The sequence below is a fragment of the Pinus tabuliformis genome, chromosome 1_2 (genome assembly GCF_031772625.1).
Source record: "Pinus tabuliformis cultivar Carrire ecotype Pingquan chromosome 1_2, CPIR1, whole genome shotgun sequence".
NCBI classification, from domain to species: domain Eukaryota; kingdom Viridiplantae; phylum Streptophyta; class Pinopsida; order Pinales; family Pinaceae; genus Pinus; species Pinus tabuliformis.
Genome location: NC_142298.1, coordinates 32435784 through 32461507, shown reverse-complemented (window position 1 = coordinate 32461507; position 25724 = coordinate 32435784). Strand labels below are relative to the sequence as shown.

The 25724-nt window shown below is 40.6% G+C and overlaps 1 protein-coding gene across 4 annotated transcripts in view; it reads right to left on the bottom strand.

Moving 5' to 3' along the window:
- LOC149204267 (uncharacterized) overlaps window positions 1-25724 on the bottom strand; it is a 320269-nt gene that overhangs the window by 282953 nt on the left and 11592 nt on the right. For all 4 annotated transcript variants that reach the window (XM_089394656.1, XM_089394657.1, XM_089394658.1 and 1 more), the window contains exon 2: window positions 19526-19581. In XM_089394656.1, the coding sequence (XP_089250782.1) occupies window positions 19526-19581 (56 nt within the window). The remainder of the gene's footprint in view (window positions 1-19525; window positions 19582-25724) is intronic.

Here is a 25724-nt window from a genome sequence, read left to right as displayed (position 1 = left end):
TAGCTGGGGCAGAAAAACGTCAGAAAAAGGAAGAAGACCCCTTTTGAGGGAATTTCTTCCTCAGTAAATTATGAGCCAAGGAATTCTATTTCTCAGTTGTTGAGCAGTAGTAGTGAGGAGCAGATCTACTAACTCCAGCAGGGAGTGTGTAGGCCAGCCTAGCAGCTACGCAAAGGAGAGAGGGAGCAGTTCGACTTTTTGTTGGCAGAGATGGCAGCCAATGGGCTGAGAGATCAAGATCGATTGGACAGAGCATCCAACTATGTGATCTGGAAGGCTAGGATCTCCTGCCTTCTAGATGAGCATGATCTCAAAGCCTATGTCGACAGTGTGGTAGTTGAACCTGTCGATGCAGATCCGCTCAAGAAGTATAAGGTTGAGATGGCAAAGGTCAAGCGGTTGATCCTCGACAGAGTGAGGGATCATGTTGTATGTCACATTGTTGGCAAAGGGACGGCCAAATAAATGTGGGATGTCATGGCTACGTAGTATCAAGGATCTTCCGACCATCAGAAGATGTACTTGGAGGAGAAAATGAGATCTGCAAGGATGTAGAAGGGGGAACGCATTGATCCGTTCCTATCGAAGCTTTAGGAAGTTCGAGATCAGTTGGTAGTTGTAGGGTCATCACCTCAGCCTACAAAGATGGTGAGGTTGGCCCTGAATTCAATCTCAGAAGAATGGCAAGTATTTGTCCAGAGTATCCTGGGCAGAGAGAAATTGTCGGATTGGGAAGGGATGTGGGCAACTCTTCAATAGGAAGAGATGGGGCGAGACTTAGTCAAGTGCAAACTTGATGGCAGCAGCATCAGTGGGACGAAGTCCAAGGATGAGGAGGAGAATGCAGCCCTTACATCAAAGGGGCAGCAGGGCTGAAATATTGATTTGGGGTAGTGCTCTAGCCACGAAATTTGTTGGAGAGGTTGGGGCACATGAGATCTCCAATACCTGGAAAGGGTTTGGGCAGATTCTAAACAGTTCAGGAGATATTAAAATAATTAATATTTTTAATGGAGTCCTTAAGTCTAAACTTAGGGAAATTAAAATATTAATGTGGATTAATATAAAACTGTGTTAGAATGGTCCAAAAGACATGGATCGAGCCAGACCTAATCTTAGTCATTGATTAGGGACTTAATCTCGGCCGTTGATATGTCAACGAGAAAAGTATAAGAGGAGGCTTGAGGGTCACTTGGAGAATACACTAAAGTGATCAATCATTCTATTCTCTAGAGCGGGGTTTGCTAAGAGAGATAAAATTAGTGATCGGGAGTTGCAGCTGAGGGGCATTGAGTACAGAGAGAGACAAAGAGGCAGAGATAGTGTCGGGAGAGCAGCGCAGTAGCTAGGGAGAGTGATGCAAAGCCAGCCAAGGCTCACGCAGGGCCACGCAGAGGTAGCCGGGAGCTGCGCAAAGCCTCAGAGAGGCCAGCATTGCTGATGCAGAGGGCCAGAGGGTTGACACAGGGCCAGCGCTGGGCAAAGGGGGGCTGACGCAGTCCAGAAAAGGCTGATGCTAGGGTTTTTAGGGCAGATTGGTGCTGAGGAGCTGCCAGAAGGATTATCCGAGGTTTCAGCTAGGAGATTTGTCTAAAACTGTGAGGTATTATTGCCAAGGAAATTCTCTGTTGCGTAGGCCAGTTTCGGCACCCAGATTGTACTCTAATATAGCTTAATAATAAAACCCTCAGATCGCTGCACCGGTTTTCCCACATTGGGTTTTTCCGGGGACATTGGTCCAAAAATAATGATGTCATATGGTGTGATTGTTTCTGTTTCTTTCAGTTGTTGATCTATAATATGTTGAGCATGCACTAGTGTTTATTTTCAGTATTTACATTGTAAATAACTTGTTAAGTAACGGAACAAGTAGGTAGGAATAAATCAGATAAAGTGCATGGACGGTTTCTAACTAAGTAGACTTAGAAACTTCAACATGGTATCAAAACGTGATTGCAGATTACAGGAGGACTGAGGACATCCGCCGAGCGAAGCAATAGCAATAGAAAACAGTTATCCCGAGGTGACAGAAGTTGTTTCTAGCAGAGCAGCAACAAGGGAAGGGTGACACAGTGCCTGCATCATCAAGGGTGAGCTGGGAAGAGGCAGCACAGAGGCTAAGGAAGGAAAAGGGAGCCTCACGCAAAGCCATGCAGAAGCTGGGAGGGCTGACGCAGTTGGCTGAGGAGGCCGGGTTGCTGGTACTGGGATTACGCAGAGCCTAGGAGCTCTCACCTTCAGGTTGCTGGGGTTTAGAAGGCTATGGGAATATTGCAGAGTGGAGCTGGTGAGGTACTGTAGTCAGAACAGTACCTGACAGAGCAAGGCCAAGAGAAGGGAGTTGCTACCGAGGGTTTCTAGCCGAGGAACCCAGATCAGTGGTGTGGTTGCACAAGACGATTAGAGTAGGGGTCATCTCGACAACAACAGGAGGATTTCCAGGAGGGAAATTGGGACTCAGAGGGAGTCCAGAAGAGAACTTCCAGACGGAAGTAGAGACTTGGAGGAGTCAAACAGAGAACTTGTAGGAGGGAAGTAGAAGAGCATCATGGCACTACACGAAGTAAGAGACCAGGATAGACTGGACGGAGCGTTGAACTTTGTAGTCTGAAAGGCCAAAATCTTATCCGTACTTGACAGAAATCATGTCAAGAACTTCGCCTTGAAGGTTATAGCTATCCCAGTCGACCCCAATGATAACAACAAGTACGAGGAGGCAATGGCGAGGGCCAAGAGCATCATCCTTGGCGGGGTCAAGGACCATGTAGTACCACACATTGCCGAGAAGGAAACGGCATATGAGATGTGGGAAGCCCTCAAAAATTGTACCAGCATACTTTTTTGCAGAGAAGAATGCTACTTGAGAATCAGTTGAGGTCATATCAGATGAAGAAGGGAGAACCGATTGACACCTTCCTCGGAGGACTGAATGAGATCCGAGATCAGTTGACTGCTATAGAAGCCACGCTGGATCAAGAGTTGATGGTGAGGACAGCCCTAAATGTTGCCTCAGAAGACTGGGAGGTATTTGTCCAAAGTATACTGGCAGAGGGACTCTCCCACCTTGGGACAAGATGTGGGCGGCTCTTTGCCAGGAAGAGATCATACGACAGTCGAAGATGGGTAGCAGCAGCAAGGGGATCAAAGTCAAGCAGGAGGAGGAAGATGTTGCCCTAGCATCTGAGGGAAAGCAGGAAAAGCAGAAGAAGAAGGATCTCTCGAAGATCAAGTGCTTCCACTGTGGGGAGTTGGGTCATTATGTGACCCAGTGTCCAACGAAGAAGAGTAAGGGAGAGTCTTCCGAGACTAAGGCAGCACCAGCAAGGGCAGAGAAGGAAGTGTTGACAGACGATTACTATGCCATGAGTGCACACGCGCCACTTAAGCGGAAGTGGGGAGACATTGAGTTGTAGTCAGGCAGACTACAGCAATGAGGGGTAGGATCTTCAAGGTACCCAACCTCTTGGATTAAACCTTGCTATGGGAGCCCCGAAGAGGAGTAGCAGGACTGGTTGAGTCGGGTAGAGACGGATGCAGATGGAGCGGCAGAGAGAGCTATAGTACAGGAGTCCCAAGACAGCGCGAGGCTAGCAAGACAATAGTGCGAGAGGCACGGAAGTGTTGTAGAGGGAGTTGTCGTACAGATGTAGCAATGGTAGTAGCAGAACCGTGGGCAGCAGTACAGGATACAGCAGTGCAGAGGATGGTGGGCAGTGGGCCTAGCATCAGCACAGGGACCGATGCCAGATGATCAGAGTAATACTCAGTGAGGAATATTGCTAGAGCACAGTCCTCACTGAGAAGGAGTGTTGATTTGGGGTAGCATCGGATGTGCTCTAGCCACGAAATTTGGTGGAGAGGTTAGGGCACATGAGATCTCCAATACCCAGAAAGGGTTTGGGCGGATTCTAGACAGTTCAGGATATATTAAAATAATTAATATTTTTAATGGAGTCCCTAAGTCTAAACTTAGGGAAATTAAAATATTAATGTGGATTAATATAAAACTGTGTTAGAATGGTCCAAAAGACATGGATCAAGCCAGACCTAATCTTAGTCGTTGATTAGGGACTTAATCTCAGTCGTTGATATGTCAATGAGAAAAGTATAAGAGGAGGCTTGAGGGTCACTTGGAGAGTACACCAGAGTGATCAGTCATTCTATTCTCTAGAACTGGGTTTGCTAAGAGCGATAGAATTAGTGATCGGGAGTTGCAACTTAGGGGCATTAAGTATAGAGAGAGACAGAGAGGCATAGATAGTGCCGGGAGAGCAGCGTAGTAGCTGGGGAGAGTGACGCAAAGCCAGTCAAGGCTCACGCAGGGCCACGCAAAGGCAGTCGGGAGCTGCGCAGAGTCTCAGAGAGGCCAGCGTTGCTGACGCAGAGGGCCAGAGGGCTGATGCGGGGCCTCCTGAGGCTGATGCGGGGCCTCCTGAGGCTGACGCGAACCCATTCGGGGTGACGCAGGGCCAGCGCTGGGCAGAGAGTGGCTGACGCAGTCTAGAAAAGGTTGACACTGGGGTTTCTGGGGCAGATTGGTGCTGAGGAGCTGCCGGAAGGATTATCCAGGGTTTCAGCTAGGAGATTTGTCTAAAACTGAGAGGTATTGCTACCAAGGAAATTCTCTGTTGGGTAGGCCAGTTTCGGCACCTAGGTTGTACTCTGATATTTCTTAATAAGGAAACCCTCAGATAGCTGCACCGGTTTTCCCACATTGGGTTTTTCCGGGGACATTGGTCCAAAAATAATGGTGTCATATGGTGTGATTGTTTTTGTTTCTTTCAGTTGTTGATCTATAATATGTTAAGCATGCACTAGTGTTTATTTTCAGTATTTACATTGTAAATAACTTGTTAAGTACCGGAACAAGTAGGTAGGAATAAATCAGATAAAGTGCATGGAGGGTTTCTAACTAATTAAACTTAGAAACTTCAACAGGAAGAAGGACGTCTCAAAGATCAAATGTTTCCAGTGTGGTGAATTTGGTCACTACGCTACACAGTGTCCTCTCAAGAAGAAAGACAAGGACGAGAAACATGATCTGCAAGCTGCAACAGCAAAGATCGAGGAGTGTGCCATGATTGCCCAGATACCTCCAAAGGAGAGGTGGGGTGATCTAGTATTGTAGTTCGAAAGAACCACAGATGGACAAGATCCTTGAGGAGTCCACCTCTTGGATCAAGACCTTGCTACGGGAGCCCATAGTCAGCAATAGCAGGGTGGACCAGTGTCAGGTGGTGCTGTCAGGTGCCAGAGTGACAGATGCAGTGGCTAGTAGCAGTCAGATACTGAGCAGTACAAAGCTAGTGTTGGCAACAGTGCAGTTGGCATAGAGCAAAGTCAGCAGCAGCGTAGACTTCAGTGACAACGTAGAGGCTAGCAGCAGTCAAAACTCGGACAACGGATGCATCATACTGAACACAGTTCAGTATTTTGGATGTTTTTCCGTTGCAGTTGTTGCAGAAGGCAACAGCAGCAGTTGGAGCAGAGTTGTAGTGCAGATGCAGTTGGTAGCAACATGAAGAGTCAGTAGCAGCATGGATGCAGGGTTTGCGCAGTAGTTGGTGGGCAGTGATGTTAGACATCAGCAGCACAGAGGGAGATGTTATAGAGCCAGGGTGATTCTTCAACAAGTTACATTACTAGAGCACATTCCTCGCTAAGAGAAAGTGTTGATTTTTGGTAGCATCAAATGTGCTCTAAGCCTCGAAATTTGCAGGGAGGCTAGGACACATGTATTCTAGAATACCCAGAAATCGTTTTGGGAAATTCCACCCGGAGACAGTTTTATTAAACTAATTAATTGTTTTTAATGGATGCCTAAGTCTAAACATAGGAAATTAAAATAATTAAAGGGTATTAATTAAACTGGGGGTGAAACTTCTAGAAGAAGATGAGGATCAAGTCAAAATGATCTAAGCCATTGATAAGAATCTAACATGGGTCGTTGATTGATCAACAAGAGGATTATAAGAAGAGGCTTGATGGGCATTTGGAAAATACATCCGGTGAGAGATCAGAGATCGATTTTCTCAACAGAGCAGCGCAGCAGTTGCTAGAGAGGTCGTCGAGGAGATTTCTTGCAGTGAGGGGCAGGGATAGTTTTTCGGTTGGAGAGTTTTCCTGGTCTGGGGCTACATTGCAGAGGAGGCAGAGAGAGATCCAGAAGAGGCAGCGCAGAGCCTGAGAGGAGATTCAAAATTTGCTGGAGAGTCGAGTTTTAGAGCCAAAAGCCGGGGTGTGAGACCGAAAGGGCAGAAGAGTCGAAGTTCCAGAGGCAAATTGACCAGCAAGAAGGGTGACGCAAAGCCTAGTGGTTGTGACATTGGACTGCATAGGCTGACGCAAAGGCAGTGTGCGGCTTGCCATCCAGAGCCTGGATCAGTGTCGAATTTCCAGTGATAGTGTGAGGTATTTCTCACTAATTCTCTGCCAATCAGATTCTCTGTATCGAATAGCCAGTGAGGCATCCAAAGATTGTATTCAAAAACTACTACATAAGAATACAAACACTCAGCTGCTGCACTAGTTTTCCCGCATTGGGTTTTTCCAGGGACATTTGTCCAAAAACAATGGTGTCACTTCTGTGTGTTATTTCTTCTTGCTGAGTTCTTGTTTCCGCATATTATTTATGTTGTGAAGGTTGCAGATGTATTTATTTCGATGTTTACTGTGGAATACTGTAAATAACTTGTAAGAGAATTAGAAAGCAGGAGGAATAACATCATATTGTTGTAGTAGGGATTTGGATCACCAGATTTTCACAGTGCATTATTTGTGATAACTTGCACCACATTTTCTGACCCTACTTGTTCAATAGCAGAAATTAAAATATCAGCAATGAACTTACTATCCTTTATCTCACCCGAACAATCTTCTGCTTTGATGAACATGGCTCCTTTTGGTGATGATGCAATGACATTAATCAAAGGTTTGCGCCTTGTATCAGTCCAACCATTTGAGATAATAGAAACCCTTGTACTACCCCATGAGCTACGAATTGGTTTGAGAACATCATCAAGAAGTTGCCTCTCTTTCTTCAACAAAATTGTTCCGACTTTTTCATAGTTTGGGCCCTTGTAACCTTGAGGAGCTTTGTTAATCGCTCTCACCAAATCCTACCAATATGGGGATTGAACCACATTAAAGGGGATGCCACAAGCAAAGATGGCCCTTGCCACTCTTGAGTCAGCTTCTTCTCTCCCTTGACTATCAAGCATTTCACCAATTTGTTGTCTTGAGTTGGAGTTGATGGCTTTGATAACTTTGCTTCTACTTCTAGTGCCCTCCTCTTTCTTTCTTCCCGAACAATCCTTAGCTCAACGCTATCAGACATGCGAGGATTGGTAGTTCCCATGCCGATTTTGCTTCCTTGATCCTTCAACCTTTGAGCAGCATCGCTCTCTTTCTAGAATCTAGCCCTCACCTCTGCATTTTTGGTATGTGCACACACATTAATACCCTTTATCTCTTCATGCAAAATGTGTGCCTTCACTCTTGTGTAAGAGCCCTTGAAGGTCTTTTCATTTTTGCACAAATTGCACTTCCATTCCCATGTACCAGCGAAACCCATCTGCTTCACTTTCGTAACATACTTCCATAGAGGATAATATTCTTGCTGCATGCTTCCTTGAATGGATTTAGGGGCACTTAAAACATAACTTTGAGAAGCCATGATTGCTGCAAAATTACAATAATACAAAATGAAAAACTCACCCAATTTAGAGGCACTTGAAATACTACTTTAAGAAGCCTTGAATGATGCAAAATTAGGAAATGAAAACTCACCGAACTAGCTGTTGTCCACGCTCTTCCTATTGCTACCCACGCCTTTCCTCTTGTTGGCCACGCTCCAAAACACAAATAAACTCCTTGTTGTTGCTATAGGAAGCTCTTCTTGCAAAATAATGTGTGAGAAATAAGTGAATGAAGTGCCTTTTTAAAGAAAAGAAGAGCCTCATAGGGTTTCTAGAGCCTCGTAGGGTTTCTAGAGAGTTCTATTCTTCTCATCTTCTAGAGAGTTCTATTCTTCTCATCTTCTAGAGAATTCCATTTGTATTTTTTTATTAAATTTAGCTAACATCCACATAAAAATTAGTTTATTAGTGTGTTTTGGTGTTAGATGGGGCCCACGCCCTCTTTCCACAAGTTGAGTTGGCCGAAAAAAGCTTTAAAAAAAGTTTAATTTCTTTTTGGTTGCCAAAACTCGGACTGTTGCGCTGAAACGTCATCAGTCGTACTGTCTGGCGTTTCAATATCATGAAAAATCGTACGGTATAATCAGCAGCGTTTCAAGCCCGTTTCGGCATTTCTGGTCATCCCGGGTACTAGTACGCCACTAAAAGTGGCGTTTCCTGCAACATAGATCTCAGGACTAGGGATGCATCTAATAAATTTACCTCCAAGCCTAAGCTTGGTTGATAGAAAGATAGGGCCACTCTTCATCTTGTAGCTTGAGAAGGATAGACCCTCTCTAATGGTTAAAACAGTGACCTTGCAGTCGTTAGAGCCACAGTGTCTGTAGTTGCGAAGGCATCGGGTATGTTAAATTTCAAGGAGAGGTATCGTTAACCAAACCTTTGCTTGCTTCACCTTCACTTCTCTCTTCCACTTACTTTTGAGACTAGCCTCCAAAAAGCTTGGATTAAGGGATTTACTTAGCTAGGCATGTAATTAAAATAAACCAAGATCTTGCATTTCACCTAGTTTGTAGGATTTGCATTTCATATAGGATAGTGTTCATTAAGCAAAGATTGTTCATCTGGTCATTTGGTCCTTAATTGATATAAAGCAAGTGGTTGACTTCATAAGGCACTGGTCTCATATAATAATAATCTAATCTATTCTTTAAAACTAGCTAAAATCAACCAAGTGGCTAGGCCATTCAATCGTGTCTCCCGAGCTTGTTAGATGCTAACGAGACTTGCATTCGCATATTCCATAGGGACTACCCACCATAGCCTGTTGTTGGGAGACAACGAGAACGGAGACGTCAGGGATTAGAGTGACAACCCCCGACCTGAGTCATTGTCACACTGTGCTTGTACAATCTGAGCAACAACAGATCCCAAGGAAAAAACAACTAGATTTCACCAAGCAAATCAAAACCCATGATAAGCCTATGTAGACCTCCAAGAGGGATAGTTGTTTGGTACAAATGGTAAATGGTTGGAGTGGAAATTAAGTATTGGAGTAGTGGGAGAACCTTCTTGAAGTTATTCCCAATAAAATCTTAACCAAAACCCCATCACTTATTTGGAACTCAAATTATCCTCCTTAGTGTGTTTTTCTAGACGAGTCGTTGAGCCTTTGGACCATCAAATTTTTTATGTTGGGTAACTTCCTTGATTCATGGAGTCCACATCTCTTTTTGACTTGACTTTACTTCTTGGGAAAGTCCACTTCATTTTTTATCATTTTCCAGTTGGAGAAATTGTTTTATTTTTCTCTCATTTTTTTATTTTCCGGCCAATTTATTTGCCAATTTTTGCCACAAATTAGAAAAATAGGTTTTGAGGGGTGAATAATCACTTTTTTACCCTCAAAGTGTGTCTAAATAGAAAATTGAGGTGTAGAGGTCTAATTTTGAGTACTCATATCCCCTACAACTTATATAGACAACACTTATTACATTTTACATCAAATAATTATTAAAAACCTCGTCCAGCGGGAAATTTTAAACAATCAAAAATTGACACCTAGACTCAACCAAATTCCACAAAACTTTATAATTGATCTAGTATGGTTATATACATGGACTCTAGACACTAGGACTCACCTAAAACTTTACCATCAAGCCTCACTATAGCTTTGGGGGATATCTGGGAGAAAAACTCAACTAATTATTTAGTGTTATGGAACAAAAATAATTAGCTAAGGAAAAAAAAACTCCCTAGAGTGAACTCACTTGCTAGTAAAGTCCTAAGCTACCTAGGCCTGTTACATGACTCTTTTTCATCATACTAGAATCATTTTTACAATGTCCCTGCAGGGCTGGGAAATCTGAACAACAGAATGATGAGAGAAAGAAGATGAATTATGGAATTCTAACATGGTTTGATGATGTTGGAATGCTCTAAAGTGTACTTTGATCATGGAGTCTTGGAAAAATCTTCAAATGACATTTGAGTGGTCAACACGGCCCTCCCTTCTTGAACAGAACAGAACTCGACCCTTTACACAGCGAACTGAAAGACAAGATCTGAGGCCTTTCGGCCCTGAACTAGGGCTTCGGCCTTCCTCTTAATCACAGATAGAACTTGACTTGGGCAGCCTCCTCTCTACGTCTAATAGATAGATAAACTCGACCTGGTCACAGAATAGAAAACTTCCGTCTTCCACACAGAGCAGACCTATGTCATAAGGTGATTTCCCTATTGCATCATGTTATCAGTCAATCAAGGAATGGTCAAACTACTAATGATCCAATATATCCTTTGCAAGGCTTGTACTCTGCCTCTTTATTGCCTAGCACTATCTCTATAATGGTTGCTCTTTCACCTAGGCTCTGACACCATGCTGATTTTCTTGGAGAAATCTGATCTTCTAATATGATAATTACTTTTCAATGATTTCTTAATCAATTTACCTTATGTCACATATATCATTAAAAAATTATACACAGAAAATCTCCACAGTAATGCAATAATGACAGTAGGATCATAAAGAGACAATCAAGCATAAAAGAGACAAAAATTTTGCCTTGGGAAACCCAAACTCAAGAGAAAACCCAACAATCTTTTCTAGGAGAAATTGTTCAATTCAGCAAAAGGTATTGTTGTCGCACAAAGTGTCTAGGCACCACGACAATGCTCAAAGTAAGGGTTGTCACTCTTATCTTTACTCACTCCATTTAGACTCTCTCCTAGACAGGTCAAGGGGCAGGAGGAACTCGAGCGAGGGGATTGAGGGAGAGGTGTAGGGAACGAGCAGTAGCAACGTTTGACTGGCAGCGAATGGAGCTCGAGCAAGGAGGAAGGTTGTGCGACGGGTTTAAGGATGCATGCAAGGAATAAGGACATGGGCAGGAGTAGGAAGGGAGGAGAAGTCACGGCTCAATGAGTGGTTGCGAGTAGTAGGGAGAGGGAGTCGTCGATAAAGAGATGAGGAAAGGGAGATATGCAGGTCAAGTAGGCTCGAGATGCAACCAGCGAATGAAGGAAACTCTGTGAGGGGAAGAAGGCGAATGCAAGGAGGGAGCTCGAGGGAGCTGCAACAGGTTTGCATGTCGAGGAGAGGGCAGTGTTGATGGAAAATGCAGGCCGCAGCAAAGGGAATAAAAGGAAAGGGTTTTTTCTATATATAAAAATTTGAAATTTTGCAGTGAATCGAAAAACCCAATCAGCAGATCGGAAAACTCAGTCAACAGATAAATGGTAGCCAGAAAACCCTTTAAAACATTTCCAAAAATTTTGATTAAAATGTTGAATCTTCTTGCTTCTGATTTATCCATGAACCCTCATGAAAATTTCCAAATCCAAGAATTTTAAAACCCTTGGACTGCAAAAAAATTGAATAATATCCATAGAAAATTATGTTGATAAACCCCAGAGATCCAGATCTTACCCTCCAAGGCTTAGATCTGGACTCTACACAAATTTCTTCCTCAAATCTATAGCTGCACGTCGACAAGAAAACATCCAAATAATATATACAATGATAAAAACTAAAACCCACGTTAGAAAAAAAACTACAAAATTTACAAACTGCAGGCTTTAATAAGCCAGATCTATCATTATGCCACACAAAAATTAAATTATTAAATTTTAAAGGAGGTGCTAACTCGAAACCCTTCGTGTATCACCAACAAAATCTTATGATAAGCTCGAAGCTAATTTAATTGGGCTCTTCAAGAAACACAAATCGGGTGTTCGCTGGCCCAATTGAAAACTTCCCCTAATGCCCGAGGATCTAAAATCAAGATTTCCCTGCAAAACTCAATCCAACCATCAAAATAGAGCGAGAAAATAATAATAAAATTCAGACAAATAGAGATACCTGCTATTACGTTCAAAATTTAAATTATTATTCAAACCCCAGCGACTGAGCAAGATACCTATACTCAAATCACTCTTCAGAAGCTATCATCAATGGCTTTAGAAAAATTCATGCATGAAAATAGAACATCTTACAGTGTTTCCATGAAGAGTAACACCAGTAGAATTTAACCCCAAAGTCTTTCTTTATTATCCGGAAAAAAAGATTACACAAGAACTTATTGCTAAGCACACGACTCAGAGATCGGATGGATCGACCAAAAAATGACTTCCTATTTAAAGATAAATCCTCTAACGGCTAGTTCGAGTGATCCTCATCAAAGCAATCTTGACCGTTGATGAAGATTAAAATTTCTTTTAATCTCATCCGTCGAAATATTTAAATATTTGGGGAAATTCAAAATTTTTCATTAAATGCATTTTAATTAACTCAAAAATAAAAATTTTGAGTTAATTTCCCAAAAAAATTGACTTTGACTTAACCCCCAGGGATCAAAGGTTTAAAATTTAACAAAATAATTAATTTACCTTAGTCCCGAAACCTTTTAAAATTTAATTTTTTTGGATTGATGAATTTTGCCTTTAGAGAATTTAAATTTATTTAGGACCTAGAACTAATTAAATTTCTGGCTTAGGATTTTAATTAATTTTTTGCTAGAAAAATTAATTAATTAACCTATGAGGGGATAAATTATTTTTCCAATCTTCAAGACACTTTACATCATGATTTTCATATTTTTTACATCATAAGGGGGAAAACCCATTTGTAATAGACCCTCACAGACTACCCATTTCTACGACAAATATAATCCAACAGACCAAGCAATTTGTAATAAAATAACCTAACCAAATAGTTAGGATTATTCCCAAATCACTTTTACATAGACTCGATCTAGAACACTAGGACTTGCCTAAGATCCTAGTGACAAAATCCATTCCAGCTTTGGGGTAAGACTGGAGGGAGAAACTCTGCTGATAATCCGAGAATGGATCGGTGAAACGAAAAACCTCCTAGAATGGAGATCGTCACTAGAAAGGTAGGTTTACCCAAGTCGTTACATACATGACATGGGTCTGTTGAGATTATTTACATTATACACATGCATAAAGGGTTTACATAACATCTTGGAAATCAAGGTGATGATGATAGCTGGACGGCATGGACACATCAATCAGGCGCTATCCCTTTTTGCGAAAAATGGGGGTGTACTGCTATGGGTCGTTGACATGTAGTGGTCAACATTTGGCTCTACTTGGGGACACGTTGCTGCACCGGAGGAATGTGAGAATCTAGAATCTGCATCCACGAAACACACAAGATAACATAAATAGCGTCCATCCAAAAATCATCATATAATATTAAGCACAGGAAAGATATAATCTCTTCATTTATTAACTATCCTAATAACATGAAAAACATAGATCTACCTACGAAATGAAATACTGAAATAAAAGGGTGTAGTGTTAGGAATACAATAGAAAGGATGCCTCATGGCATCAAATGCGTTCAATGTAATGCATGCTGAGCATTTGCCTGCTTTTAGGCAAATCTGTAGGCTGCTTTTCAGATGTGCGATGTTCAATCGTGCATGTTAAACACACACATGGCAGAAAGAGTATGAAAGATAAAACATGAGAGTACATTTTTTATTAACAAATGATATACATTTATAGTACATGGTGTGACCGTTGGGTTCCGCATCCCAAGGTCTCTTGGACTTCCTTAGTCTATCCGCTTCCACACTAACCCATAGAGGATTAGGTGTCCAACATTCCCCCCCTTAATCCGAAGGGTTATGAATGAGTCCAAGAAGAGAGCTGTAATACAAAATGTGCAAAAATGCATGGCAGCACTAGGCTGAACGTACTCTCTGAAATGTTGGTATAAAGGGCGGTGGTTTAAGGATGACCACCAGCACTGGAATGCTTAGTGCGATTCCTAGAACTCTTCCAAGTCTCGCATGAAGCTGAAGTCTTCTGCTAGAGGAAGTGCTCCTATTATTTTGAAGAGGGAAACCTTCAACCATGAAAGGGAGGTCTCACCTCGCATAAAAGGGAGAAACTCAACCTGAAAAGGGAGGTCTCAACATGTGATGGTATAAGGATTACCAACAACTCTGGAATGCTTAATGCAATTCTTGGAACTCTTCCAAAATTGGCAAGAAGTCTTCTGCTAGAGGAAGTGTCCCCAATTCTATTCGTGGAATTCTTCTGAAACTGGCAAGAAGTTGAAGTCTTCTGCTAGAGGAAGTGTCCCAAATTCTTTGAAGAGGCATTACCAACTGAAGGCATGCTCAGGGGAATCTTAGTCTCTGGCTACAACTCTAAAACTGGCGTGGCACGTTGTGGCTCAGGCTCGCTTGATGTGACTTTGAAGCTTGTAGATGACCATCATTTCCCCCCCTGTCAGATACAAGGTGAGATGATGGAGAAAACTCAACTGCAAGACTGTTCAATACTCTAGAACAAGTTCTGACATGTGACTGGAATATCTTCTTGGTTGTTGATGCCCATTGCCAAGAAGTGATCCATCCAAGATGAATCTTTGTTCTTGCAGTAGACTTGTTTCTGAAGCATCTGTGTGAAGAATGGGTGGTTTTATGACAGTGCTTAGATGGATGGAGATCAAAACAGTAATCTTTCAAATGGCCAACTCGGTCACAGTGTTGGCATTTCACAATCTGTTGTTGTGGAAGGGGGGTAGAATCTGGAACAGCTGGAGGTGAACTGTCATAAAGGAATCTAGCACTCTGAAACTGAATGGGCTTTGAGTAGTCTGGAAAATGAAAGGACGCGTCCTTGTCATATCCAAGACCAGTTATGTGCTTGTTGTGGACAAGCTCTTCCCAAGGTCTGATGATGGGCTTAGAAAGTGTAGATTGAACTTCTGCATCTGCATGTATAACTGTTGCTTTATTGGGCATTGGATCTGAATGAATTGTAACATTATTGACTTGTTGCTTATGGGAGTCTGTTTCATTGTTCTGAACAGAAACAAGTTCAGAATGATGACTCCACTGCTGTAATTCTTCTTGCTGCAGTTGAGATTCAAGCTGCAAAAAATCAATCTGTTCTTGTGCATATTGTAGACAGGTTTGCATTTCAAAGAGAGTCTTTGTTGATTTCGACTATGTTTTCGACACTAGAATGTATTAGTGTATTCAGTAACTCTAATACTCCATAAAGTCTTCCCATTTTGTCAACAAATCAAACTCTGTAAATGTGGAGTGTCAGCTTCAATTAAAAATACACTTATTTAACTTATTTTCAAAGATATTAGAAGTTGCTCCAATTTCGATTTGCACCAAGTTTTGGCTGAATGGTGAAATCATACAACGTTTGGAATAAGGGGATAACTTCTATATACTTTAATACTCTACGGGAACTTCAACACTGAACACAAAAACCATAATGAGTTTTAAATACAATGCCACAACTGGGGCAACAGCAACTGCAAACTTGCTTGGATCCTTCAAATACTCCTTCACTTTCTCAGCCAGTGGAAAAGAATAGTCAAGTTCAATAGCGACTGCTAATACATTCTTGTAACCGTTGATGATAGCATGTGGAACAGCTGTAATTGTGGGATAACTGATCGCTAGAGAAAGAGCTGTCACAATAGAAATACCAGCAACAAATTTCTCTATTAAATCATCCTCTGTGAGATCAAGAACTTCAGGATCAAATACCAATTCATTGTCATATACAGACTGCACAATCAATCCATAGGAAAATGGCCGAATGCCAAATGGACACTTGACTCCTCCTAAGGCGAATAACGAATCTCCTTTTTATAAATATCATTCAGTGCAGAGATAAAATAGTTCAATAATGCACCAGAAATAAACTAGCGCACTGAGATTTAACGCATAGAGACGTTCAACCTCCCAAGTTTTCAATCAACGCACGATTCATGCACGAATACAGAGACCGAGAGTGATAGAGAGTCCAAATGCAACAATCTCTGCGCAAACCATCAATCCAACGTTTGTAAACTCCAGTTGGTTTATTGAGGATGAAATGAAGTGAAACTGCATGTGGCAACCCCTCAATCAAAGCAGACATCCATTCAATCGCCATGGCCATGGCCGACTCACCGATCCCTGGTATTATTGACCACGTTGTGGAAGATGAAATAATTCCGCTCTTGTCGTGGCACACCAGACCGCTTCTGAGGGTCTTGAACATGGAAAACGCATTGCTAGAGTAACCCATTTGAGGCAGCCGCTCAAATGCCGTCTTGCAATAGAATACTTTGAAAACAATGCTAGACCACGGTACAGGAGATTTAGTCGAATAGTGCCCTACGGCGACCATGTCGTGAAACTTTTCGATGGGGAATGGAGAAACGTCGCCCCAGTTACTGGACGCGGGCCATACATATGTACAAGTCCCTTTCACATAACAGTTTTAGGAGTAGTTGATGGAACGCTGTATCTTGGTCAAGGGCTAGAAGGCCGAAATCATATCACTAGAATTATTGTGTTAGACATTGGCGCAGATTTATGGCAATGGCAGGAAGTATGTGATACTTATCCTCCTATTACATATGATATTCCAATGCATATATACAGTTCAAGACGGGTCGCAGGTGGCCTTTATGTATATCGCAGACATGACATATATGAGGATATAATAGAGATGCCTGCATATGAACATATAACTCATAGGGTACAACATTTTATCGACATCGACATCAAATGCTCTTTGCAGCCGATTTTTGTGGAGGTGTGCAAAAAACTGTATTTCTTTGGGTCAGTTTCTTACATAGGACAGTCTGAATGTTGAGAAAAATGTGCTCCTTTTAGCTTATGACTATAGATATTTCCACATACGGAGATATGAGTCGTCAAATGCACATTGGATAAAAGCGGCAACGATGTTATCGTTGGTTTGATTTCTGTTATCTTGGACATGGGCCATATCATATCACAGTTGGGTCATTCCAATGCATCAACAATCAACAGACATCAATGTGCATTCCAACGTTCACTTCATTATAGCACTAGAGCAACGTACACACACACCAAACTATTCGATGCAGAAAGCAGAGAATAATGACAGGAAAATAGGAGTATGGCAAAGGTGTCAGGATGAAGGGGAAACAAAGGGAGTTACTGTGCATTGATGATGGCTACACATAGTAGAATGAAAGATAATTATTTGCGAGGAATTTTTATGATAGCTACACAAAGAGCAGCATATCGGGGCATTATGTTGCAGATTTCAGAGAGCAGCGTATTGGGGTGTTATGTAAACTGTAGAATGGGAGAAACTATTTGGTGGAGCCACGATGGGTGGTATGGTGGTTTGATGCCACGATGCCAGAACAATGATGTTCTGATGCCAAAACAATGACAGTTTGATGCCAAAACATGAGATTTGCCAAACCACAGTCACGCCGACAATGTGTAATCCATGCTCGTAGGAGGAGCGATATTACCTTATTTTGAGCCTTCAACAATCACTCCTGAGCGCACCAGCATTCAATCCTCCACAACTTTCAAACTATTCCACGTTCACTGCTTGGTCTCCACGCTCACAGCAGCAACATTGGAAAGAGAATAATGGCAAAAGCGTTTTTGCATAGGAGAATATACAAAGTGCATGGCTGACAAGCGCTCAAGGCAACCTAAATGATATATGAGTATTCACAGAAAAATAATGGCTCAAAATGGAGCAGGGCCAATAATCGTCCGCTCTGATACCATGTTAAACACACACATGGCAGAAAGAGTATGAAAGATAAAACATGAGAGTACAATTTTTATTAACAAATGATATACATTTATAGTACACGGTGTGACCATTGGGTTCCACATCCCAAGGTCTCTTGGACTTCTTTAGTCTATTCCGCTTCCACACTAACCCATAGAGGATTAGGTGTCCAACAGTGCCTATGGTATAACTCTTCCCTCTCTGAAAATTAAGCCGTTTGGATCCATCTTCCGCAGAATTTACCTGAAAACCCTGAAACTTATCCAAATTATTTAGAAAGTGAATAACATGTGTTTCATTATCAAAAGCCTACCCATGTTCAGATTTATTTGGGATAGAAGGTTTAAAAATTATATCCGTCTTAGTTTTATCTTCAATTAATTTATCAGACAACTGCATGGTAGAAGCAGCAACAGCTAACTCATCAGCTAAAATATTTTTCTCTCTTGGGATAACTTCAAGATTGATGGCATCAAAATACTCCATGGTATCCCACACAACATTTCTATAATTTCTTAATCTTTGATTTTTACATGTAAAATTATTTTTTATTTGCATGATAACTAAATCTGAATCACCCTTGATACTTAGCAATTTGACTTTCAAAGTTTTTTCCATTTCAATACCCAACAACAGGCTATTCTCATTCATTCACCTTAGGGACTACCCCCTCTTGACTTGTCTAGGAGAGAGTCTAAACGGAGTAAGGATTAAAGTGACAACCCTTACTCTGAGTGTTGTCGTGGTGCCTAGACACTTTGTGCAACAACAGGTTCTATCTGATTCTTAAGTCAAACTTGGTCAACCCAGACCAAGGTTTCAGCACTAGTCAAATAACTAATCAACTTCTAGTCAAATAGGCCAAAATTCAGCATTCTACAACAGCTAGTCAACTCAGTCAAACTGCGCAGAAGTAGCTTAGTCAATTGTCCAGAAAATCGGTCAACTCTGCCCAGAAAAAGTTCAGTCAACTGCTCTTTTCTACAATCAAGCAAATCTCAGAGAACTTCAATCAGCGTTGGTCAATGAATGTCATATGTTGGTCAAACTCACTGGTCAAACTTCAAATCTCCTCTCTCCTTTGCACGTGTGGATCATAATAGAAGATATGTTGTGTTTAATGAAAAATATATCTAACAAAATTGAATGTAGTATTTTGTTGGTTTTAATTTTGTGCTGAAACTTACATTCAAAATATCCAAAAGGCAACCCCTAATTAACTCCACCTCACCTTTTGACCCTATTTAAGGAACTAGTATTCCTTGGATTGGTTAAGGTATTGAGTGGGAATCCTCCCATGGCTTGTTGGAAGGAAGCTGGGCCTAAAGAGTGGAGTGTCAAGCCGAGGTGATAGTGGGCTCATACCCTGTGTGTGCCAATCGTAGCAGGTTGCATAGACCTTTGCAACCCTACTAATTCAATCGGTAATTGGTCTAAAGTGAAAAAAGAGGTTGTTGAGGTGACAGTGACAACCCTTTTTAGCTATCTTTAGCCTCACACCCACTCTTTCGACATTGGGGCTCAGGTGCAAGAGAAATCAATAACATGAGAAATCTAATTCTTATAACTTTGAAAATCAGTTTGTCTTGAGTACATTCATTTTCTTCACATTGATTGTATATCATCTTGTTCTAAATACCATTAACAAATCTTAGGTAATAGTAATGTGACTAACTATCCCTTGTCTATAAAAAAAAATTGAAGCTTTCATTGACTAATTTAAAGTAAGACTCCATATGGAATTAAAAAAAAATGTAATATTCATGAAGAGCTAAAACACTTTAATAATACAATGCATAGAGATACCATACATGCAATGACCAAATACAAATGGTCTTGTCATAAGAGGCACTCAACAGACGCTCCCCTGCAAAGGCGAATGTACAATACTTCAATTAGAGATATTTCCTATAAGTAGGAAAATAATTGTGGGTATGACTTCCTGTTTGCACAAATCTATATCATCATTGCATATAAGAGAAAGTGTGCTTCCTTATAAAAATTAATAGCATGCATGAAAGTATTGCATGTAAGAACATAAAATAGATATAAAAATAACATACATAAATTTTATGAGAGATCAAAAAGAAATAGATAATAAGGGATGTGTTGCATTTTGTTAGGGAGCATCTCAGCCTTCTAATCATTCTTGGTGACATGATAAGGAACTGAATTTGTAGAGATTCACACAAGTACACTCTCTATGCATGTAGAGATGAAAAAGCATTACAAAAATTACTGAAGGAAGCATGCAATGAAGAAAAAGGGTGTTTGCTCGAAAGCCTAGAAAGCATCATAATGTTGCAACATTTGAGGACTCAAACCAAGGGAATGCACAGTGTCACATTAGCTTAAAATGTTGCCTACAATAACTAGAGATGTTGTTGCATTATTTATATTTGACATGATGGCTCTCGAAGGATCATTAATAACAACTCAATGAGCATTGAGAACACTTGACCATCACTGAACCATTTGTTATATTCTAGTGACTCACATATTATAGTAACCTCATCTTGGATATCTAGTGGTTAGTTATCATCAATATGACTGCCAAAGGCACAAAAACCATGGGGGCGTGTTAACACTAGATATTGGAAGGGCTCCAAGCTAATGAGAGAATGCACATTGTCACCTCGCGCAAGCTCTCTACACTTTCAGGTTAGTGCTTGCTAACCACAGTGGAGGATCCCTATGTAATCTAAAAGCAAACAGCGAGGTTTAGTGACCCAAGAAGATGCCAAACTGTATTTAATGCTTGCTGGAGATTGAAATATCAGACCTGTAAAACACTAAAAGCTACAAACAAAGTGTCACATTTACACCTTAGGGATAGATTTTTGCCTTGGGGAACATGTAAAACTTTTGTTTAGGCACAAAAATCTGGCATAAAAAATGCAGATCTGCATGGAAAAAAATGAAAAACAGTAAACTGCATGTTTTAAGGATGTAATTCATAAATTATGATTGCAATGCCTTGAATTTTAAGGGTAATTGAGCTAGCAAAACAATTAAGAGGGACTGATTTCCAGTATTAACCAACCAATGGATTAAAGGGAAGTAAAAGACATAGCTTACCAGTGAGATATAGCAACCAATTAGATGTCACCCTTTATTTCGAAAGTTGCAAGTACAAATTTTGGAGAATATTGGCTCCAACTACAAGACCTTGAGGGGGCATCAAGGCTCTTCTAGAGCACCATCTCACACCTAGTTCAGGGATGCATTCACATGAACTAAGTGGGATTAACCTCTACTTCTCACTAAAAAACTAAGCCACATTCACTCTAATCAGAAAATGGAGAGTGAAGACGAGAACTCAAGAGCAAACAATCACCTACAGTAAGATCCAACCCATCACCTCACTATCCCTTTTGTATTTACTATTTATAGAGTAGGCAAGAGGTTTGCAATGATAACATAGCCTTCTAAATGAAATAAAACCACTAAAAGTCAAAGAAAGACTCCACAAAAAGAAGGTGTGGGCTCTAGAAGAATAAAGTGCCACCTTAGTCCACTTTTGTTGAAGTCAAACCTTTTCTATCCCATGCACTTTTTTTCTTTGCTAAAGATGGAGCATGTAAAATAGGAAAGGACTAAAAGTAACCCTCCCTCTAAAAGCATTCAATTTTCCTGGTAATAAAGAGCTTTAATCCTTTTACAAAAAAGCACGTGTTTTTCCCTTTGGGGGGGAGTAGCATATATGAAACAAAAAGTGCATGAAAACATGCTTTGTGAGTGCATGCACTTTAATCCTCTACGAGAACCTCCTCCAACCATGTGCCTAACCTCTACACTATAAAATCATGTGTGTGTAGTTCCCATGACTCTCTCCAAACAAAATAGAAAGTATAAGGCACCTCATCAACTAGTGGAGCCTATATAGAACCTCCTAGGATGCTCCAAATCCTACAACTTTGGCCACAAACCAAACTTCTTGGGATGGAATGAAATTTGACCCAAGTGCTATATGCCATACTGGGTCTTCAAAAATAATGTCAAATCCCAAAAGGGAAAACTACTAAAAATAGCCCAAAATTTGGCAATCTTCAATTGCCACCAAATTTCACCTCCTTAATTTACTCAATACCTGGTATCTGAAAATATGATAATATCTAAAAACAAAAACTTACATTTGATCACTTTGATTCACTTTCACCAAAGCCTAAAACATGTCAAAACTTTGCCAAAATGAATCTCCATGCCCATCTCTCAAATGGGTATCCAAATCTATTTTCCTATTTCAAGCAAGTTGAAGTTTCTAAAAGTGCCCAATTGCAGAACTCCATACCAAGTGACCAAAATTGTCATCTATTGCTGAAAAAGTTCAAGTTTCTAAAAATAAAGAAATCAAGAATCTAAAAGTTCTCAGGTTTGACTAGATTTGATCACGTTGATTCGCTTTCACCAAAGCCTAAAACATGTCAAAACTTTTCCAAAACAAATCTCCATGCCCATCTCTCAAATGGGTATCCAAATCTATTTTCCTATTTCAAGCAAGTTGAAGTTTCTAAAAGTGCCCATTTGCAGAACTCCATACCAAGTGACCAAAATTGTCATCTATTGCTGAAAAAGTTCAAGTTTCTAAAAATAAAGAAATCAAGAATCTAAAAGTTCTCATCTAATTTCCCTCCATCCCCCATGCATCCTTCAAAACCCACATGTCAATTTGATGCATGCAGAAAACTGCTAAAAATAGAACCCTAAAAGTCTAAACTGAAAGCCTATTAAAATAGCACTGGTTGCATTATTGCCCTAGCATTCTGCTCTATAAACACTCTGCAAAACTTATACTTCACAACTTTGGAAATGTAGGGCTAGAACAAAGCTCTGTAACAAGGTACCCAAATGACTAAGGCACTCATGAACCATTGATGCCGAATGAAAAAACATATAAGCTGATTCCATCCTATGTAATGTCCACAAATATATGCTAGAAGGTAACACTCAAATTAATTTAGATGTATCTAGGATGGAGTTACCCATTTTGGTGGGTAACATATAGCTCCAACTCGGGGACATGTGCTCACTGTAGAGCACATGATCCATGTGATCAAACAGGGAGTTCATGAGAACCCCAACAATCCCTGGGCTCACAGACTTGGTACCTACACACTCAAATCAACTTGTTTGGAAGCATGTGCACAGGGTGTTGATCGTCACCCTTGTTTTCATATAATAAAATATGTACAAAGAAGAAAAAGCTAACTAAATGCAATCTAATCTAAGATGCAACACAACAACATGGTAAATGCAACTAGTTACTCTAACCTATGCAAGCATACAATACATCAACTAAATATAGTCATATAACCAATGTCGCTAACACGTCATTAGATCAATATCATACCTCTTACCCTATGATTAATCATGAGAGAGAACAATGGAACATTACAATCATCAAAATACTCAAATCCTACGTCCAAGTCATAAGGATGGGAGGTGGGAAATCAAAAGGACCACGGATCAATCTCACTACCATAAGAGACAGAGGATAAAAAGGAAGAAGCCAAATTTTGCCTATATTTGTGAATCCTTTCTTGCAACTTGAATATGGAGTAATCACTAATCAATTTCAGAAATTCTTGCCCAATAGCTATCTCAGGCACACAACCCTCATTGATGTCATCAGGGACATGTTGAGAGTGGCATGAGGATAGAGATGGCCGAAGAACAAGATCTCAACAACCCATCTACGTATCGGAATAATCAAATTCAAAAGGGTCAACCAAAGTTCGCTCATTTCGATTCGAATTTGGATGTGATTGAGGAATGACGTAAGGAAGAATAGAGGATGGCTCAAACAAATCAATGATCATATCTCGTTGATCATCATATGGAGTGCAAGGCAAAATAAATTCATCTTTGGCATCATCATCAATGTCATAATTTGGATCCTTATCAAAATGATAGCAACCCATATCACACTTCCCCTTTCCATATGCAGAAACTCATCAATGTTAATTTCTAGGGAACTAATGGGATCACCCCTTTCAAGGTCTTCAAAAATTGTATCATCAAACTTAATATCCATCAAAAGGGTGGAGCTTGCCTCAAATTCACTTGTCAAAGCATCATTTTTAGTAGGATTCTCTTTATTAACACCATGCTCCTCTCTTGGATCATCTTCAAGATCACTTTCAATATATTCATCTTGATGATCCAAAAGGGATTCTTCCTCTTGCTCATGGTATTCTTCTTCATCCCAACCCTGATTTTCTTCATCAACATAATGATTAGGATTTTCTTCTACTTGATAATCAGGGGTGGTGTTCTCTTTTGGATGACAATGATCTTCTTCCTCAGCTTCTACATCTTCAGAGGGATGAAGAAGGCATTCCCTTTGGATGGTTATGGCCAAATCTTGAAGGGCGTCTTCACCACTTTGAAACATTGGCCCCCAATACTTAAGAAACTTTTCAATAAATACCTTAATAGAGGGAATGCTTCTAGGTCCACAAGAATATTTAACCCATTCATGTTGATCAATCCCAAGAGAGTTAATGAATAACCTCATGAGAGCATCCTCATGAACCATATTGACCTTTGAAGCATATTTGATGAATTTTGCTATGTGATCAATTGTTGAAGAAGGATCACCATCAAATTTTGGAACATTTATCATAGAATTTGTATCACAATGATTTGGATATCTAGGAATATCCTTGACATCCAAAGCAAGGTACATCTCATGCAAATCCCAAGGAGCCATTGCCTTGAGTCTTGCATAACAACCAAATGGGGAATCGCCAAGGTGAATTCAAAATTCCTTAAGAGATGTTTGCTTCACCCTACAAGCATTGAAACTTTGAAGCTCATTGAAGAACTAGGGCTTCATTCTTCCAATGGAGTCGCAAAATGAGCAGATTTATCTTTATCTGTGGGATAAGATCAATCAAGAAAATGAAGCTTACACTTTAGATTACGAGGAGGTTAACACAACTCCTCCCCAGCAATGGCGCCAGAATTGTTACCTCAACATCTAACGAGTATTGTGAGATGTCTTACAAGACGAAAGCAAGACTAAGACACAACAATGAGGTGGATGCCACAATCACCTCAGCACTCTACCTCTTTCTCTTTAGTGGAACTTCACCACAAGGGAGGCTTCCTAGTATAGGTCACCTAAATGGTATTCTAGGTTAACAAGATCAAGGTGACACTTTGATAGGCTTAATCAAGGTACTCAAACTAGGAATAAGGTTCAAATCTTTGTGATAAGGAATAGTGTACCTATGAATGTTGAAAAGTGTAGTGAAGAAGGTCCTTCTTGACTTGGGCCTTCGTCAAGTAAGACCACAAACAGTCTTTCTTTTAGCATGCACGAGTTCCTAGGAAATAGGACGAGTCATGGAGTAGTTAACTCATGCGCCGGAGTTGGAGGCTCAGTTTTGTTTGTCTCCAAGTGCAAGTTTATTCTTAGAAAGGGCGAGCTAGTGAGCTTGAGTTTCTAATTGAGGACAGGACGAGTTAGAAGAGTCAGTTTGACTCAATTAACAAATCAGTCACAAGTATGATTCCTAAATTTAGACTTTCCAGTTATAGCTGAGACAAAAAGCATAAAAGGAGGATGAAGGCACCTTTAAAATTCACTCTTGTATGTAGAGGTTGTGTATCTGAGAGCATCTTGCTAGCAGAGGGTGTAAGGAGCAGCCAATACGTAGTTTTGTGAGAAGACAATTTCCTTATGTTGTGCACTAGGATTTAGGGAGAAACTCCTAAATAACAGGGGCTTAGGTTTGCGCTAGGAAATAGGGATTTCCAACGCAAAGAAATAGGAGCCAGATTGCACAAGGAAAGAGGAGTCTGATCAGAGGTTCTTGCAAGGAATTTCAGCTAAGTACTAGCAGATTCCAGAGAGAACACTTGTGTTTTTCTATTGAAACAGTGTGTAAAGAAATTTGATTGCTCAGAAAATTTTCTCAATCAAATCTACAGCAAGTAGAGGGTTTTCCCAGTGGGTTCCCTAGGAAATTATTGTACCTCTTGTGCAAATTGTGTCTTTATCTT